At 37.4% G+C, this 20673-nt stretch overlaps 1 protein-coding gene across 1 annotated transcript in view; it reads left to right on the top strand.

Annotated features, from left to right (window-relative positions):
* Window positions 1–20673, top strand: part of LOC126480768 (dynein regulatory complex subunit 7) — a 441023-nt gene that overhangs the window by 385062 nt on the left and 35288 nt on the right. The window contains exon 9 of the mRNA XM_050104064.1: window positions 1170–1280. Coding sequence (XP_049960021.1) covers window positions 1170–1280 — 111 coding nt within the window. The remainder of the gene's footprint in view (window positions 1–1169; window positions 1281–20673) is intronic.

Here is a 20673-nt window from a genome sequence, read left to right as displayed (position 1 = left end):
TCCTCATAAGCAGTCTTAAGCACTGCAATAGTTTCTGCAGCCAGTTTCCCCAACAGGAACCAAAATTTCACAGCCACATGTTGCTCTCGACAATCTGTCATGTTTTCGCCAAAATGGAAAAAGTTGTTTCATTAAAAAAAACTCTTATGGGCAAACAGATGCCCTCACGGTTATCCAACTTTGCTCACTGACTCAGGTGGCATGACCTTAATGGACACCTGGCTGAACAATGGGTTACCCCACTCTCCCTCCCCATCACAGCCCAATTCGCGTTACTTTTGTCCCCCCCCCCCCCCCCCCCTGTATGTCCTCAGTTGTCATTATCCACCTGGCCTTAATTTAAGTTAATTTCTTTGGTCTCAGAATTTCTTAACAGTAACTGGTCCTTTCTTCACTCCATTTCAGTTTTCTACATCTTTATTTTCTGAGCTGTCTATTTGTCGCTGTCCCCTTCCCACCTCTTAGTACGTACAATGCACTCAGCTTTTTGCTCTTATTAACTCATGCACAATGTTTTAGCAGTAGTCTCTGTCTTGCATATTACCCTTTCTTGACCTTGAAGCTCTCAAGTTTTCAAATCTTGCTTGGTGCAGTCCCCAACAATCAATCTTTCCTTCTCATCCTGTACAGTAAGTCTTCCCTGACCCAGGATTCTAGGTGACTTTTCTGAACTCTAACCTTTTCCTGAACCTCATCAGTCCATTTTCTTCACTACTTTTTCTTCCCCTTCAACTCTTCTGCCAGAAAAAGGAGCCACTGGCTCTGAAAGCTTGTAAAAGTTGAATCCTTTGCTATTGAACCACAATGAATTGTTGACAACAAATGTTATTGGTTAACATATTTACTGGAAGGCACTCGTTAATGTTTCCAACTGCTTAAACATATGACTGAAAGTGCATACATGTGAACTCCAGACATATTCTAATTATTTTCTTTTCCCTGATGAATACTTTTTGCATCTAAATATGGGCCACATGAATATTTATGTTCCACAGAAGAAAATTACATCAGAAGTTTTTTTTCTTTATCATTGTGTCCCATATTAATCCTGTTCTGTAATGTGAGAATACTGCAAGGTCAAAACATATGTTTTGTTGAGGTAAACATGATCTTTTACAATGTCTTTCAACATTTTTGTGCACAAAATAAAGTGTTATTTTTATTTACAGTATGACCCCGGTGCACCAGAGCCAAAAAACCTTACATTGTACTATCTATTAGATGAGATGCTCAAAACAGAAGAGAAATCATTAATTCATGTCCGTGATATAGAAAATGAGGTAAGGATTAAAAAATGAGGTGAGGTTTGTTTGTAAGATAATTTCGGTAATAGAAGAGATTTATAAAAGTTAAAGAATATAGTCCTGGCAGGGTAATTATTACATACAGTAAATGATACTTTCTATATTATGATAATGGAAATTATAGGATGGGAGCAATGAACAAAAATGAAGAAAGCTGTCACTCATCTGCAGGTGATTGATGCATGACACATAAACACACATAACAGCGTAGAATATTTCTTATCCAGTTTATGTTCTGGAACATGTAAGTGTCTGTATGAGTTTGTTTGTATAGAAGATTTATAAAGACAGGATTCTTCAAAAAGTACCTGTTTTTATACAAAACTATAAAAAGAAAACTTCTTACCGAAGACTACAGATTCTAGCATTTGGAACTGGAGAACACCTTCATAGTTTCTGGATGCTTGACAAATTTCCTGCTTAGTCTTTGAACAGTTCCATTTTCTGCAATATTTCCTTTCCTCCTTTGCTCTTTGTAGAGGCTCTAGTTGCAAAAGCTAGCATTACTGTCAGTTTTTGTTCATCAGTGTCTCTTCCATTATCTGGGAAAAATATGTTTTTTGTATCTCCATTTGACTGTATTTGTAGACAGATTCTTTAAAATCTTAATAATGATGATGATGAGGTGTTTTAGGTGGTCAAAACATATAAAAATTTATGTGACATGCATGTGGTTAAAGCAACTATAAAATGTCCATAAAACATAACGTGTACACTACGTCATGCGAACTAGCATGCACACATGCCACCGCCCCCCCCCCCCCCCCAAAAAATCCACACACACACACACGGCTAAATACCTTAATCAGTAAGTTCTAAAATACAGCATAAAACATGAGAGAAGTGTTGAAAATTAATTAATTACATACCATGACTGATTTATGTGACTTGCTGATCAGTAGATAAAAAATGCATAAAACAGTACATAAAATTGCCACTCTGTACCTGTGCTCTTGCCAAAGGAAAAAAAGAGGTTCTGGAAATAATTTTATTTTGAGCATATTGAACTGAGAAGTGCAGTTTCTGTACACCGCTTCAAGACAGGTAAAGACATTTTCAGTCTATTTATTTAAATCTAAATGAAAACTTTTGGAGTACCTTCAAATACTATATAGTAAGTCTATTTTTCAAATAGAAGCATTCTGAAAAAGTGTTTCAAGACAGAATTTGGCAACATATCATCAACAAAGAGGTCAAAACTAATAGAATCAATGAATGGGAGACTTAGTTTATAACACATTATGCTATGTTCGTAGTGTTCTGTGCCAGTTTTTGAAAATAGAAATGACATAATCCTGATCATGGTGAAAGTATTGAGAATTCACAAAATGATATAAAAAGTGTAGGTGGTATAATTATGGTAGGTGATTGACTGTTACTCTTTTGTAATACAGGTTGGAAACAGAAAATTAGACCAAAAAATGGGAAAAAAGTCAAAGTGATACATATGCAGAAAAAGTGAAAAACTATATATAAAAACAAAGATGAGGTGACTTACCGAACGAAAGCGCTGGCAGGTCGATAGACACACAAACATACACACAAAAATCAAGCTTTCGCAACAAACTGTTGCCTCATCAGGAAAGAGGGAAGGAGAGGGGAAGACGAAAGGAAGTGGGTTTTAAGGGAGAGGGTAAGGAGTCATTCCAATCCCGGGAGCGGAAAGACTTACCTTAGGGGGAAAAAAGGACAGGTATACACTCGCACTCACGCACATATCCATCCACACATACAGACACAAGCAGACATATTTAAAAGATGAGGTCTTTTAAATATGTCTGCTTGTGTCTGTATGTGTGGATGGATATGTGCGTGAGTGCGAGTGTATACCTGTCCTTTTTTCCCCCTAAGGTAAGTCTTTCCGCTCCCGGGATTGGAATGACTCCTTACCCTCTCCCTTAAAACCCACTTCCTTTCGTCTTCCCCTCTCCTTCCCTCTTTCCTGATGAGGCAACAGTTTGTTGCGAAAGCTTGAATTTTGTGTGTATGTTTGTGTTTGTTTGTGTGTCTATCGACCTGCCAGCGCTTTCGTTCGGTAAGTCACCTCATCTTTGTTTTTATATATAATTTTTCCCACGTGGCATGTTTCCCTCTATTATATTGATATCAAAAGTGAAAAACTGTTTGAAATAACTACAAAGATTATATTCATTTGTTGCCTCTTACAAACTGTAAGCCAGAATTCATAATGGTAGACTAAAAATGAGCAATGCATACTTCAGTATAGACCCACTCAGGGGTGTAGTGAAGATTGGAAAGCAGTTTGGACTTGTAATTAATATACTGTCATGCTCAGAGAAAAAAGCATTTAACTGATAAGGGGAATTGCATTGTACAAACTACCAGCAGGATGAGAGAAGGTAGCTTCAAGAGGAGAAGGGAAATTCAAAGGTGAAGAAGACTAAGCTGTTTAGCATCTGTTCTAGGCAGCAGCTTGGAACAGAAGAGAGAGATGTCTCTCAGTGGCAGCCATGATACCCCCAGTCTCACAAGTTAGTGACTGTGTGTCATGATCTAATTTGCAGGGTGACTTTTGTGACAGGGATTCTGACTATTTAAATGAAATGATTGACTTTTGCTGCATTAGTGGAAAGATGATAGATGAGAAGGTGACTTTCTTTTATTTATTTTTATTTACACGTCAAGTTCCGTAGGACCAAATCTCCAAGGTCATGGAACATGTCAGTACATGAAATTACAACATAGAAGCAATAACAGATAAAAACAAATGTTCATGAACCTGAAAAAAGTCAGTCCATAAGTTTAAGTAAACACTATCAGCAATACAATAAGAATCAGCTTAATTTTTCAAGGAACTCCTCGACAGAATAGAAGGAGTGACCCATGAGGAAACTCTCCAGTTTCAATTTAAAAGCAAGTGGATTACTGCTAAGATTTTTGAATTTGAGTGCCAGCTTGTTGAAAATGGATGTAGCAGTATACGGCTCACCTTTTTGCACAAGAGTTCAGGAAGTCCAATCCAAATGCAGGTGTGATTTCTGACGAGTATTAATCAAGTGAAAGCAGCTTATTCTTGGGAATAAACTAATATTGGTAACAAGAAATGACAATAAGGAATATGGATATAGAGAGGCCAATGTCAAAATACCCAGACTCTTGAACAGAAGTCAACAAGAGGATTGTGAACTCACACCACTTATTGCCTGAACCGCCCGTTTCTAAGCCAAAAATATCCTTTTAGAATGGGAAGAGTTACCCAAAATATAATACCATATGACATAAGTGAATGAAAATAAGCAAAGTAGACTAATTTTCGTGTCGAACGATCACCCACTTCTGATACCGTTTGAATAGTAAAAATGTCAGTATTAAGTCTCTGAACAATATCCCGAATGTGGGCTTTCCACGACAGCTTACTATGTATCTGAACACCTAGAAATTTGAACTGTTCAGTTTCACTAATCATATACCCATTCTGTGAAATTAAAACGTCAGGTTTTGTTGAATTGTATGTTAGAAACTGTAAAAACTGAGTCTTACTGCGATTTAGCGTTACTTTATTTTCTACAAGACATGAACTTAGGTCATGTACTGCACTATTTGAAACTGAGCAACCAATGTTGCACACAACGTCCTGTACTACCAAGCTAGTGTCATCAGCAAACAGAAATATTTTAGAGTTATCCGTATTCTGTAATGGTCCAACTCCTGGAGCAATATTTTGTGATCAACACAATCAAATGCCTTAGTTAAATCAAAAAATATGCCAAGCATTCGGAAGCTTTTGTTGAGCCCATCCAGTACCTCACAGAGAAAAGAGAATATAGCATTTTCAGTTAAACGACATCCAAAGCCGAACTGTACATTTGAAAGCAAATTGTGTGATATAAAATAATCAATTATCCTTACATACACAGCCTTTTCAATAACTTTTGCAAACCTTGATGGCATATAAATAGGTCTAAAATTGTCTAAGTCATCCCTTTCTCCCTTTTTATGAAGTGGCTTTATGGCTGAGTACTTTAATCATTCAGGAAACTGACCATTCCCAAAGGAATAATTACAAATAATGCTAAATACAGGGCTAACAAGTGCAGCACAGTACTTTAATATTCTGCTAGACACTCCATCATAACCATGAGAGTCCTTAATCTTCAGTGATTTAATTATTGACTCAATCTCCCTCTTGTCTGTATCACAGAGGAGTATTTCAGACATCAGTCTCGGAAAGGCAATTGCCAAGAAAGTTATATGATTTCCTGTAGAAACTAAATTTTTATTTAATTCACCAGCAATGCTCAGAAAATAATTTTTAAATACTGTACATATATCTGATTTATCAGTAACAGAAATATTATTACTGGGAACTGACTTTATATTGTCAACCTTGTGCTGCTAACCAGACACTTCCTTCGCAACTGACCATATGGTTTTAATTTTATCCTGTGAATTAGCTATTCTATTTGCATACCACATACTTTTTGCCTTCCTAATAACATTTTTAAGCACCTTACAGTACTGCTTGTAATGGGCAACTGTAGCTTGATTGTGACTACTTCTAACATTTTGATATACTTCCCACTTCGTTCTACACGATATCTTTATCCCACGAGTCAGCCACCCAGGCTACCCATTACTGCTAGTACCCTGTTTAGAATGTTCTAATGGAAAGCAACTCTCAAAGAGCATGAGAAATGTGTTAAGGAAAGCATTGTATTTATCATCTATATTATTGGCACTATAAACGTCCTGCCACTCTTGTTCCATGACAGGGTTTAAAAAACTCTCTATTGCTGTTGGATTAACTTTCCTACATAGTTTGTAATTAAATATGACATTGGTTTGAGTGCAAAAGCGTTTTAGTGTTAAAATTTGTGCATCATAGTCTGAAAGGCCATTCATGCTTTTACTAACAGAACGCCCATCTAGTAATGAAGAATGAATAAAAATATTGTCTATGGCTGTGCTACTGTTCCCCTGCACCCTAGTTGGAAAAAACACAATCTGCATCAAATCATATGAATTTAGGAGATCTATCAACATCCTTTTCCTTGCACCATCATACACAAAATTTATATTGACATCACCACATATAAGTAGTTTCTGGTACTTCCTAAAAAGTGAATCAAGAACCCTCTCTAGCTTGAGCAGAAATGCTCTGAAGTCGGAGTTAGGAGACCTATAAACAACAATAATTAGAAGTTTAGTTTCACTAAATTCAACAACTGCTGCACAAAATTCAAATATCTGTTCAGTGCAGTGTTGTGATACGTCTATGGGCTCAAATGGAATACTGTTTTTTATGTACATAGCCACTACCCCACCCCGCAAGAAACTCCTTGAGAAACAGCCAGCTAATCTGTAGCCTGGTAAAGGAAGCCTCTGAATTGTCAAATTATTTAAGTGGTGCTCTGATATACCAATAATTTCAGAGTCTACATCTATAAGCAGTTCACTAACTTTATCTCTAATACCTCTTATATTTAGATAAAATATGCTAATTCCTTCTCTACTTGGAAACATGACGTCCTCTGAAGGTGAGCCCTTAGTTAGAGGGACTTCCTTTAAGCAGGTATACCTATCAGCTGACTTCAATCCAGAGAAGGTGCAGCTCTAACACCAACTACTACAGGAATTTTTCCATGAGTGACACCACCACCACCACCACCACCCACTACACTGTCACCTGTAAGCTTAGCCAGCCTCCCCTTCCCATACCCATACCTCTTTGTATAATTTAACAATAAAAATTTTTTGTGATTGGGCATAAGGGCACATTGTATACCTCCTCCCCTCTCCCTGAAAGAATTCACCTTGTGTTATTTTGATAACCTCAATGAGGCCTTAAATCTAGGGGTAACAATATTTTTTAAAAAATTTCATTTAACATTGCAATTCCTGAAGTGTGAGCGCAATTGTTACAGCATTGCCTGAAGCCTTCAGTTGGCAACACAGGACTAAGACTGTGGCAACAGAGACAGTTATAGAAGTACAAGCAAAAGAAACATTTGGATGACAAGGATTAGAACACAGTGTGAAACTGAAGAATACATGTTTACAGATCTTTTTTTAATTAATAAAGGAAGTGAATGACTGACGTTCAGTTTATTAGAGGAGGTAGCGGATCCAGTGTGATTTGTAATAGAAAACGGACTGTAGTTGGTCTTTTCAAGATGACAACATTCAATGTCCAACATCTATAAGATGACCAAGTAATCACCAGGGACCAAGCAAGGTTGCATAGTGGTTAGCACACTGGACTCACATTTGGGAGGAAAATAGTTCGAACCTGTGTCTGGTCATCTTGATTTAGGGGTTCCGTGATTTCCCTAATCACTTCAGGCATATGATGGGATGGTTTCTTTGAAAGGGTATGGCTGGTTTCCTTCCCCATTAGAGCTTTTGCTGTGTCTCTAATGGCCTCATTGTCAATGGGATGTTAAACACTAATCTTCTCCTCCTCCTTCTAATCACCAGGATGGCACCAGTTGATTGCCAACCTGATGAGAGAGCAGATTGAAATGAGAAAACAGAATTTTGAAATGCAGCAGTTTCTTTTAACTGTACAGGGAGGACGGAAGTATTGTAAGTAAAATTTATTTTGAGTTCATCAGAACCACTGATTATGTCCTCTAAGTAACATTTCATCTATTTAATTAACAAAAGAAAACTGAAAATATATTAATGTGCAGAAGGCACCAAGTCAACTATTTGATTAGATCATCCTGAGTATCGAACAGAATGATGTTTGAAATTAAAATGATTTAAATAACGAAAGTATAAAATGGCACAATCATGAAACATGATGCTGTTTATTGTTTTAATGCAGCTAATAAACAAATAATAAATGAACTGTGAAAAGGAAATATTGCTACTCATCATAAAGATGACTTGTTGAGTTGCAGACAGGCACAGCGAAAGCCTTATTCAGAAAAAAGAAAAAGAAAACATGCACACATTCACACAAGCAGGCACACTTAACGCACACACAACCACTATCTCCATCCACTAGCCAGATTGTAACTGCTGCATTGAATGAAAGCGACAGTTGGGAGTGCGGCAGGGAAGGGGAGGGATAGCAGCGTACGGGTGGGAGAGAGAGAAGACCACTGTCTCGCAGAGCGGACAGGGACTAGAAGACAGCATGGCAAGGCTGCCTGGTGCAGTTTCAGGATGCTGTGGTGGACGGGGGGAGGGGAAATGAGAAGCAGCAAAAGAGAGGAGCAGAGAAGGGTAAAGACTGGTGGACGCATTGCCACAGAGCAGTGTGCAATGAGGATGAGGGAACATGAATTGGAAGGAGGTGATAGGACAGAAGAGACGGAAACAGTTGGGTAGAGGGTGTGGGGATATTAGGTTATTGTAAATTTGGGGCCGGGATAATTTCTGGACTGAAGAATGTGTTGTATGGATGACTCCAATCTGTGCAGTTCAGAAAAACTTGTGGTGGAGGGGAGAATCCAGATGGCCCGGGTTGTGAAGCAGCCATTGAAATCAAACATGTTATGTTCAGCTGCATGTTGCGCCACGGGGTGGTCTGCTTTGCTCTTGGCCATGGTTTTGTGGTGGCCATTCATTCTGGTGAATAGCTGGTTAGTAGCCATACCAATACAAAAAGCTGTGCAATGCTTGCAAAACTGGTATATGACATGGCCACCTCCGTCCCACCACCTCCTCCCAATTCACGTCCCCTCACCCTCATTGCACACTGCTCTCTGGCAGTGTGCCCACCAGGCTTTCTTCCTCTCCTTTTTTAACCCCCCCTCCCCCAGCCCCCACCGTCCCTGCCCACATCCTCACAGCCTCTCAACACCATGCCAGGCAGCCTTGTCTTGCCATCTTCTCAACCCTGCTCGCTTCAACCAGACAATGCTCTTTTTCTCCATCCACCCCTACTCTGATATCCCTTCCCTTCCATGCCCCATTCTTGACTGCTGCTTTCATTCAATGCAGCAGCTGCAGTCTGGCTAGAGCAACCAGAGATAGATAGTGGTCATGTGTGTTTTAAGTGTGCCTGCTTGTGTGAATGTGTGTGTGTTTTCCTTCCTTTTCTTTTCTGAAGCATGCTTTGACCAAAAGCTCTGTGTCTAAAGCCTTTTAGTTTGCCTATCTGCAATTCCATGTGTAATCTTTATTGAGAGTAGCAACCTGTCCTTTTTATAACTGTTGTTATCCAACCTGAACTTTCCAGTGTTTCAGCAATAAATCATTTATATTACACACCTGAAGGGTGATGCCTTCAACCCATATTTATGTGGTCACAACAGCAAGGTAGTCAAGTTCTGTTAAACTGAATAGAGAAATTGTAAAAATAACTCATGGCAATAAAACAACATATAATGAACAAATAAGCACAATAACAGAACACTATTGCTAGAAACAGTCATAAAAGTGAGCAATTCATGAGACAAATACAAAATTATAGTTATAATTAAAGAAATCGATGCCAGATGGGATTACAAAAATAGAAGTTGTCCTTAACTCTGCTCTTTCCACTGATATATTCCAATGGCATTAGAACAATGCACATGATCATTGGAGAGCCTGTACACATTATACTACACAAGTTGCAGGTGCAACATGTGATAAATCTTATTTTAAAATTATCAAATAAGCATCAACCAGTCGCAAAATCATGTTTTATTTATTCACTTTTGCAAATCGATTTCAACTGATTACCAGCCACCATTGGTGCTTTCAATGAATATGTGCCCTGAGTAGTAATACTGTCTTAAGCAGAGGTCATGTTTGACCTCTGGAGCCCACCATTCATAAGATCTTATTTTGGTTTAGCTACAAACTATATCTCATTTAATTAGTATCAGAACACTGTGCGGAGCAAAGATGCAATATAAACTTGCCCATGCCAAAAAGAGATATGTATGAAAAGAAAGATGAACATGTATCTATGTTCTAGTGTTTCCTTAACCCGATATATTTTTCACTCTTCAACTATTTGTTTCTTCCCACCCGTGATTTTGGGTGAACGTATTGCATGTATGTCAGATAACAATACATATATTCGTATAAAAGTTTTTACAATACATCTGGAAATTTAGGAGTTTCTTTCAATCCTAAATTGCTTCATCCTGAAAATGATACCTGGGTACACCACAGCCTGTGATCTCCCTGTATAACAGCAACATTATTTATGATTGCACCATACTGCATTCTTCGTCGTGGAGATGGACAGTGCTTCTTTTTCTTCAAGAAAGAAGAGGTAAATATCACTCTGTTCAAAGGAGAGTTAATATATGAATCAATTTAGACTGTTACAGTGGTAATTGTAGTGAGAGACTGTGGAGGTGCGAAGTTAGATGCATGAACTGGTGGTGGTGAAAGGATCCGCCAGCCGCCCACTTTGAAATAATCCACATTATTTGCACTTCCTTACAGTGCCAGTACTTAAATACCAGTATAACTGGTAATCATAAAAAAGGACAATGCCTGGTATAGATAACTGAAGTAATTAAAATATATATAACATATTATAAAAATTTTCCATTGCATTGATAATCTTTTGTTTTCTTCGTTGCATGAAATGAATAATATTGCCAAGAGAAAGAGAGGAAAAATCACAAAAGAAGGATATGCATGGATGGACAATAAAATCTGTGTGGAAACTACGAGAAAAAAAATTTTAAAACTCATCAAGAAGTTAGGAAAGTTGTTGGTAGTGCCTCACTCATATCTAATAGTAGAAGTACCTCTTCCTTCCCATCCTAAAAAGTGGAGCATTTTAAATTGCAGTAAAACAATCTATTTATTAAAAATCATTTTTTGGTTAATAATTCTGAATAAATGTAAGTGCCACAACAAAGAGTTGCAATATATGTTTGCAACATGTCACAAGATATTTCAGAAAAATCTTCTGAGAGTAATTAAGAAAGGGATATTCATTTCAAAATTTGCAATTAGTAAATCACAAGGACAGAAAGGGATACAGCAGATAAAACTGTTGTGCCAATTCAGTGATTAATGTACAAGCACAAAATGTCACCACAACTAACGCGATGACAAATTATAGAGAGCATGAACATGTCAGACGAAAACTCCAATTATTATTTAAGCTGAACTATGATTGAGGATGGCAATCTTGTGAGTAATGACATGACTTTACTTATGATAGACGAAATAAATTCACAAATACCACTGACAAGCATTTTTTCACATGAGCACAGATTCTAGTAGATCTAAAATTTCTGTATTGGCTGAAGTGGACCTGAATGTAATCAGATATGACTTAGTAGGTGTTCAAAATGATACCCCAACATTGATACAACTTATCCAAGTGATGATGAAAACTTATAATGAATTTGGAATGAACAAGCACAAAAATAATGTTGCACAAAAAGTCAAAGATTCTTCAAAACATCAAACACAAACATTTAATGATTTTAGGAATCATGTGACACAAAAATCTGAAGAACTTTCAAATGAACAAATGCAATAATTTGATAAACTAAGGAAAAAGTTGTGCTCTGACCTAGCAAACGATTTAACATGTAAGTTGACCAAAATAGAAAAACAATTAAAAGTGGAGTTATTGACAGATTTGTCTCAGGAAATAGATAAGCTCGGTAAAAATGTCTTGTATATTGACAAGGCACAGGAGGAAATGGCAGGTAAGCTAGAAAACGTGAGAAATACACAGATTAAAATGCAGGGGACTCAATTAGGAATTAATATAAGTGTAAAGGAGATGCAAGATACTATTACTGAGTTGCAAACTATATGTAAAGATTTGCCTGAGGAAGTACAGGAACTTCTGTAGAAATTAGTAACTTAAAACTGAGCAATAAGTTCATAACAGAAACACAAGAAAGAATTGGTAAGGGCATAAAGAACTTAATGGTGAGAGCTGCATCAGGATTACTAGATAAGGGTACAACACTATCACGGAAGGTAGTGCAAGAGTATAAGATTTATGTAGAAGGGATTGAAGACATAGTCAAGGAGAAGGAAAATGAACTAATTGGCAGGATTGAATCAGGTTTAAAAGCAGTGGAAGAAAAATTGTGGAACAGTTTAACTAGTGGTACTGATATCACAAAGGAGCCACTAATCGCTACCAATCACGTGCAGTCTGGCAGATTAGAGAGCTGCAATACCTATCCACCATTTACTACGAGTCCTTCAGGTGGAGATGAAGGGGAGTATAAAATGCAACAGTCACTGCCAGTGTCAATACCAGTTGCACAAGTAAACAAGGAGAATATCCGTATGCAGCCAAACAATGCAACGGCAGTAGCAGGCAGTTCTTTCTGCCTGTCTACTCTCCATGAAGATAGTAAGAAGTTCACAGCCTTTATACATGGGGGCAGAAGCTATGCATTTTGTGTCCTGCTTCTCGGCTTAAACGTAAGAGCAGGTGTCTTCATTTATAAATTAGACAAAATTTTATGTCCAGAACTACTTAATAAAATCACTATCTATGTGAATGACTTGCTAATAGCAAAGCCTACCAGTGAAGAGCATTTGTGACTTTAGGGACAAGTACCATAGCGATTCTCAAAATAGCGAATTTAAAGAAGTCTGAATTTGGGAAGGGAAAGGTCAAATTCGTAGGACACATCATATCACTCCAAGGTATTTTGCCAGATATAGGGCAACTAGATGTAGTCAAACATTTTCCCTCTGCCTCATAACAAAAAAACTACTCAAAGTCTATCTGGGCTTAGTGTCATTCTCTAGAAATTTATTTCTGACCATTTGCTGAACAGTGATGCCCTGTTAAATTTGTTATAGAGAATTACCCCTTGGATATGGACCAATCAAAGTCAAATGACTTTGAAAACTTAAAAGAAGCTCTATTCAATGCAAATATACAAGGTCTGTTCAAAAAATTCCATGACATTCGTAATTTCACACCTATGGTGTGTGAGAGCGAAACGCGTTTGGCATCCCTGCGCACCACTGTGCTTAATGTGTAACTGCCAGAAGTTTCACTGTTGTATGTCTGTTAGTTATTGTTCAGTACTGCACTGAGTACAATGTTGTGTCACACTGTTTGCAAATTGCAAGATCACAGAGTTAGAAGAGCAACACGTCTGCATTAAGTTTTGCGTTAAACACGAGAAAATCTTTACAGAGACACACCAAATGATGCAGGAAGCCTATGGTGATGAGTGATTAAGCCATACTCAGTGTTATGAATGGTTCACATGGTTTAAAAATGGCTGGATGGAAGTTAAAGATGACCCTCATTCAAGATGCCCTTCGACATCTACCAACAACGCTCATGTCAGCAACGTCATTGAAATTGTGCATGTCAGTCGAAGACGTACTGTAAGAGACTGTAGAAGAATGTAGCATTTCAGCTGGGTCATGTCATAAAATCCTGACATAGCATCTTGGAATGCATTGTATTGCTGCCAAGTTGGTCCCACAGCTGATGAGTCAAGACCAGAAAGACCTTCATCTCACAATCTATAAACAGCTTTTTGGATCACGCAGATGAGAACGAGATGATCCTTAAGAGAATCATAACTGATGAGACATGGGTCTATGGTTATGAAGAATTGCAATGATAGATGACATGAAACAAAATCTGCAGATAGTGCTTTGCATGATCTAACTAAAGGTGTACCAAGACTGCTTCTGGAAGTGGAAATAGCATTGGGAGTGGTGTATCAGTTGTGGAGGAGAGTATTTAAGGAGAATGTGCACAATTAGTAAAAGTTAAATGTAAAAAATTTTTGGGGACAAAGTTTCGGAATTGTTGAACAGACCTCATATTCCATCACACAGATTTGTCACAAGAGTTTCCTTTAAGCACTGATGCATCTTTGCAGGGTCTGGGGGCATGCCTATTCCAAATCACTGAGACAGATGGACAACAAATACCTGAGATAATTACTTTTGCAATCAGAATTCTTACTGAATGAGCAATCATATCCAGTAATGGAGCGCAAAGGTCTCTCTGTAGTGTGGGCTTTAAAGAAATTCGAATATTATTTGTGGGGAAATCACACCAAAGTCTACTATGACCACCAAGCACTTTCTTTTCTCTTGACGTGCAAATTGCTGCACAGAGGAATAGCCAGATGGTGCCTTTACTTGCAGGAACTCAGTTTCAAGGTAGTGTACATCAAAGTTAAATAAAAATAACTGCCGATATCTCATCGAGGCTACTCCAAGGGTTAAATGAAGTTTTAGAACTCACTGAACAGAATTCTGAAATCTGCATCCTACTTATGCAAGACAAAACACACCAACCCTATTATGTAAAAATGTTTGAAAACCTGGAGCAATTGCAAGAAGCTCCACACTGGAAAAAGGTAAAACTCAAACTATGTGAAGGAGATGATGATAATAATTTAATAATTTTTATAGTATTTACAAAGGAGTACTGCTCCACCGACATATCCTAACCAAGGGAAATGGATGAGTGGGGAAAACCACTGTCTAAAGCACCCAAGGGAGATATGTCATTTGAAGAAAAAATATGCCAAGCCTTGATTAACCTAGGAGTATGAGAAAAGGCAGATCAGAGAAAGTCTTAAGACAAAAGATTAGGGCACACTGTAAAATTCCATATAGGACATAAAGTATTGTTACAAATGCACCCAAAGTCTACCAAACATGGAAAACTTAACCACAAATGGCAGCTCTTGTACACTGGCCCATTTTTAATTACACAAATCTCTCATCCAGGATCATACAGACTGGCTTACCCTATAAGTGGAAAGGGCAAGAGCCTTTATCCACACAATGACCTAAAGGAATTTGTATGCTTCATGGGTTTGACAAAAGATTAAACCAACTCATGAAGTTATTGTGCTTAAGTATACTGAAAATATTTCAATATAAGTTATGAAAGATGTTCAGTTAGTTTTAGGATAAGTTTCTCTCTTGTTATTTACAAGTGTGTAAATAGAAATAAGATAAGTCATTAGTTACTTAAGATGATGTGACAAATTCATGTATAAACTTCCATATAAGTAAAATGTATTAGGCCTAACATGTCAGCTAATATTAAAATGACCTTTATGAGTAGTTCTAAGGATCAATTTTACATCGTGTTTTAATTTCTTTATTTAAGTGGTGTAAAATTTTATGCACTTGTAGAAACTCATGTAAGAAAAACTGCTTATGAAAAGGGTATTTAACATATGTAAAATGAAAAGGGACTTCAAGAAAAACTGTCCACATAGCCTATGTTTAACATGTGTTGAATGAGGAATACACACTCGTGTCATGCAGTGATCAAGCTTGTGTGCGCCTACAATGACGAAAAAATTCTAAGTGACCTTTATAGTGGAGTTTGATGCTGAAGTTTACTACAAAGGAGAAATTAAAGCAAGTAATTTATGGGCTTATCTGGAATATGGTGAGCTCTCGGCAAAGCAAGTAATTTATGGGCTTATCTGGAATATGGTGAGCTCTCGGCATGATGCCGATGATATGGGATGGCCCTTTGGAAACTGAAATGTGTGATGGACGATGTGATCTGTATAACCATGGTTGGAACTTCATGGCTTCTCTGTCATGGCATCAAACTTTTTAACCAGACACACATCAGTGTGCACTTATTCTACAGAGCTATCCTCTGGACACTATAACAATGTGCTTATCATCATCGTCTACAAAGTTATAGACCCGAGGCTGAACTATCTTTAATTCTAATATAAATAAAGCTGACATGTGCAGAGGATAAATAAGATATAAACTTGGCCAAAAATAAAGGGATTTAATATCCAGTCAAAAAGTAGATTAATGGTACTTTCACATGAAATTTGATGATGTATGTTATGTACATTTGTAAAATGCACCACTACTGTATATTGTCATATAGTAATCATGGCAAATGCTGATATACTGCAGGAGGGCAGTTGTAATAGATCTTATTTTCATTTAGTAATAAAGTATATGTCATTTAATCAGTACTGGAACACAGTGTGTGTGTGTGTGTGTGTGTGTGTGTGTGGGGGGGGGGGGGGGGGGGGGGTAAAGACACAATATAAATATGCCTGCACCCAGAAGAGATATGTACAAAAAGAAAGATGAACATATATCTGTGTTCTAATGTTTCCTTAAGCCAATACCAAATTTTTCACTCCTCAACTACCTGTCTCATCCCGTCCATGATTCTGGGTGGACATACTGTGTGTACGTCAGATAACAACTATATTATATATTTGTGTAAAAGTTTTTACAATATATCTTCTGGAAAGGAAGGCATTTTCTTTCATTTCTAAATTGCTTCATCCTGAAAATGATATCTGGATACACCGTAGCCTGCAAACTTTGGAAAACTCTGTGACATTATTTGTGATTGTATTATACTGCATTATTATCATGGAGCTGCATGGTGTATCTTTCTATTCAAGAAAGAAGAGGTAAATATCACTCTATTCAAAGGAGAGTTAAAACATCAATCAATTTAGACTGTTACAGTGATAAAAGTAGCGAGAGACTGCGGAGGTGCGAACTTAGACGCATGAATTACTGCTGATGAAAGTATCCACCAGCCACACACCTTGTAATAATCAACTTTATTCACACCTGCTTATGGCGCCAGTACTTAAATACCAGTAGAAACACCAGTATATAGTCACACTCAGTACCAGAATAGTAAGCTGGGTGGAAGGCACTGTGAGACACAGTTATTGTAAATGGATGTAGTGCTCATGAAATGCCATAATATGGTCGGCAGCTCAACCTAGTTTTTTGCTGCTCTTGTGCCATTAGCTGATTTAGAAATGAGCAATTCACTGTTGTTAATATCCAAAATAACTGATAAGACTGGATTAGTAATTAGGGAAAACTTAAAAACTGTAAGAAATTACATAAATGGTTCAACAGTAGCATTAAAAATTTCTTTCAGCCATCTGGAGAACTAAAATCCAGAACCCACAGTGTTACAGTGTGATGCTTTTAATAGAACCCTGCTATTGTTCAGCTATACTCATATGTATGTGGAGTGAAATTCTGACCGGAACACAAAAGTGAAACAAGAATGGGGTATAGGATGGCATGTAACCAGCTGGTTCCTATGTGGTAGAACAAAGGTTTGCTGTGATATGAATAATAAGAAAATAATGCTTCTACACAATGTTTGTTCATTTAGCTCTTGAGCCCCCATGTGCAAGTGCATGAATTATAATTTGAAATAATCAAAACACCTCACTGGACTCGCATTCTGGAGGACGACGGTTCAATCCCGCGTCCGGCCTTCCTGATTTAGGTCTTCCATGATTTCCCTAAATTGCTCCAGGCAAATGCCAGGATGGTTCCTTTGAAAGGGCACGGCCGACTTCCTTCCCCGTCCTTCCCTAATCTGATGAGACCGATGACCTCGCTGTCTGGTCTCCTCCCCCAGACAACCCAACCAACCCAAAACACCATTCCTCAGTTTCAGAATGCACGGTTGGTTTTTATGATTTGGCTACACTACTCTCTATGTGCCAAAGCTAATGCATTTGTCACAATTATCCCTGAAAACTCATCATAAATGTTCAATAAATAAATATCAGGCAAGATTATGCAGAAAAAATGTTCATAGCTCATGGTACTTTTGATTTTTAACTAATTGAGTTTATTGCTGTCCCTTTATCACAATATTAAAGTAATAACTGTGGAACACTGAATCAAAGTAATGGCACTGCAAGAGCTTAATGAAAGTCAGAGCAGAATCTCGTGTGAATTAATGCATAAATTCAGGTAAGATCTCAGAAACATTACAAAGTTCATTCATCTTATGTTTTAAAATTAAAGTTCCACATTAGCTAACCACAGAAAAAAGCCAAAAGTTCAAACCACTCTCAAAATTAATCAAGGAAACACTTCAGAATTCTCTCCTGTTCACCTAATGTGAATTATTCTAAGTTCACATGCTAGCTCACTTGCTAAAATATTTCAACGTATTTGCTTCCAACACACATGAAGAAACACAAGTTCATGAATTAACACTATAACTTTTCCAGGCACAACCACAGTATGACTCACTTGTTACTCATACATACATATTGACAGTTCTGGCTCAGAGAACGATCCCATGCAAGATGGCTGTCAGCTATTTAATCACTCACATAGTTATGAGTGAAGTTCACACACTTCCATCTTCCGGTACATACTTAAAACTACTAATTTTATACTATACATATGTATGATACATCAAGTGGCGTATAACTTTCGTCGGCTTACCACTGCTGTCCTTGGTTTACTGCCAAACTAATTAGTGTGTCAAATAGCTGGTGTTTTGCTGGCATAAATGCTACATTAAATTGATTTGTTGTTAATATATAAAAACAAATAAAACTAAATATGTTTATACATATATGTCTAAGTATACTTTGGTATGCTGCTGCTACTTTCATTGCTTTATTAATTATTTTCATGAAAATTCTCATTTTTATGTGTTCTTTCCTGTAAAATAAACTATACATAACATTTAAAAATAGTCTACTATTATGTTCTGAGAAAACTCCATGAGCCCTGTCAGTGGACACTTGGTTTCTGAAAATCATCAAGGCCTTGTGCAGATATTAATTTTCAAAGTTTGTTTTAATTATAAAATCTCTAACACTGAATAACTTAAAAACTACTTTCTTGATTGAGTGTGTGTTTTCAACCAAGCACTCATCTTATTTTTCCCTTTGTAACAATGTAACTGATTTTTTGGTAACTGCTCTGGATCTGTTTTTATTGAATTTAGGTTACTTAATGTCTCTGGTGATCTCGCAGTTGAGCCACAGCCAGTACCCCTTCCACACCTTTCGCAAATGACTACCGCGACCTGAGTTTTCCCAGCCACCATGCATGCCAATCCATCAGTTTACCTCCTCCCTTCCTGGTGTTTCTCATAGTCTCAGTATCTGCCAGTCACTGAGAATCAAAGTTGCCACCATCTATTGGTGATGGTGCCACACTTGTGCGATGCCTCTGTGCTCGTCCCAGTGTGCAGGAAGATGATGACACAACCTATTGAAGGTTTTTATTTGTGGCAAGGATTTTTATATGTTTTGTTTTAGCTTTGTCCTCAGATGCCTTCTAATGAACATTCTTGTCTTTATGTAGACAGAAACTATGCATTTGGAGAAACTTTGAGGTTATTGTAGAAATTAACTTTTGCATAACTCCATCACACTTAGTTACATGTTGCTGTGAAAACTGCACAATACCACTTCAAACTCTTTAATTGTATTGAACTGGTCAGTTGAAAGAGAAGTGAGCCCACTTCTGGAGATTACAGAGGTCCAGTCATTATCGATGATATAATCTGAATTTGTAAGAAGTTTAAATGATTAATGGAAAATCTCATATAAAGATGATCTAAATGATTAATGTAAGTTGTAAGAAGTTTCTCTGAGACTGAACCGAAGTAACTGTCAATGTGCTTGCGTTTAAGGGCTGTGTAACTCTCAAGATATTTCAATGCATCTTTGGATTCACAGTCATCACTAGTTGCTGGTTCACAATAGGAAACTGCAACAGATCAACTTCTTGTTCTCTGAAACTAGTGCAATACAAATCAGCTGTCATATTTCCATTTATGTTAATAAACAACTCTCTTGTGATGAACTTCATGAAGTCACGTCCAGTTCCTCCTGTTGGAGCAACATGTGACAGCATCTCATTTGTACTCTTTGTAGTTGGTGTATTTGCTGAAAAGGAGATGTCTTCCATATTTCCAGTCACTATTAGAAGCCACATTCTATTTTTCAGTTTGAATGGTGCTGGGTTATTGTAAAACGTGCCCAGACTATGAATTAAAAAAAAAAAGTTCTTTAAACAGCCTTTGTTTCGACTGGAAGTCAGGCTGTATGAAGCTCTCATACAGCTTTCTTCCACAACACATATCAGAAGAAACGTCAAGGAAATGTTTTAGAATATTCTACTGTCTTTGAAAATTAAGGCTATTTTCACTTCAAAGTGGTGCTTTGTCATAGTAAGGAACCCTTGAGCTTGAAATGTCAAAGGTGTCATTGATCAGTTCAATTAAATTTCCTTCCTGTTCTTTGTTTAGCAGGTATTTAACAGCTCAGGCACAATGCTGTGGAAAGAACTCTGCTGCCATTCATACATTCCACCGAGCTCATCCTCTTGTTTCTACATGAGCCTCTGTAAAGTGAAGCATGATGCTTAAATCCCTGCTCTGCATTTCTAACATGTTTCCAAAAAGCTTCTTTTTCAAGACTGTGATGCTGAGCTGAGTAATGCCATCATCTAAAACATGGTTTCTAAGCAATTTAAGGAAATGGGGGACGTCAAAGAAAATCGATACTCTTCTCCCTGGATCGATAGAGTTTGTTGTGGAAATTTTAAGTTCTGTCAAGCTCTTTAAGTTCTTGCATCCCATATTACAAATTAGTGCTGCAGTTCAAGTTCCATCTGCTTCCAACTCCTTTACTGTGATCAGGAGTAACTAACTAGTCATGGCACTGTTGAAGTCAAAATATGCAGG

This window comes from Schistocerca serialis, chromosome 5, assembly GCF_023864345.2.
Source record: "Schistocerca serialis cubense isolate TAMUIC-IGC-003099 chromosome 5, iqSchSeri2.2, whole genome shotgun sequence".
Classification (NCBI taxonomy): Eukaryota; Metazoa; Arthropoda; class Insecta; order Orthoptera; family Acrididae; genus Schistocerca; species Schistocerca serialis.
Note: the sequence above shows the minus strand (reverse complement) of the source record. Positions and strands in the feature narration are given on the sequence as shown.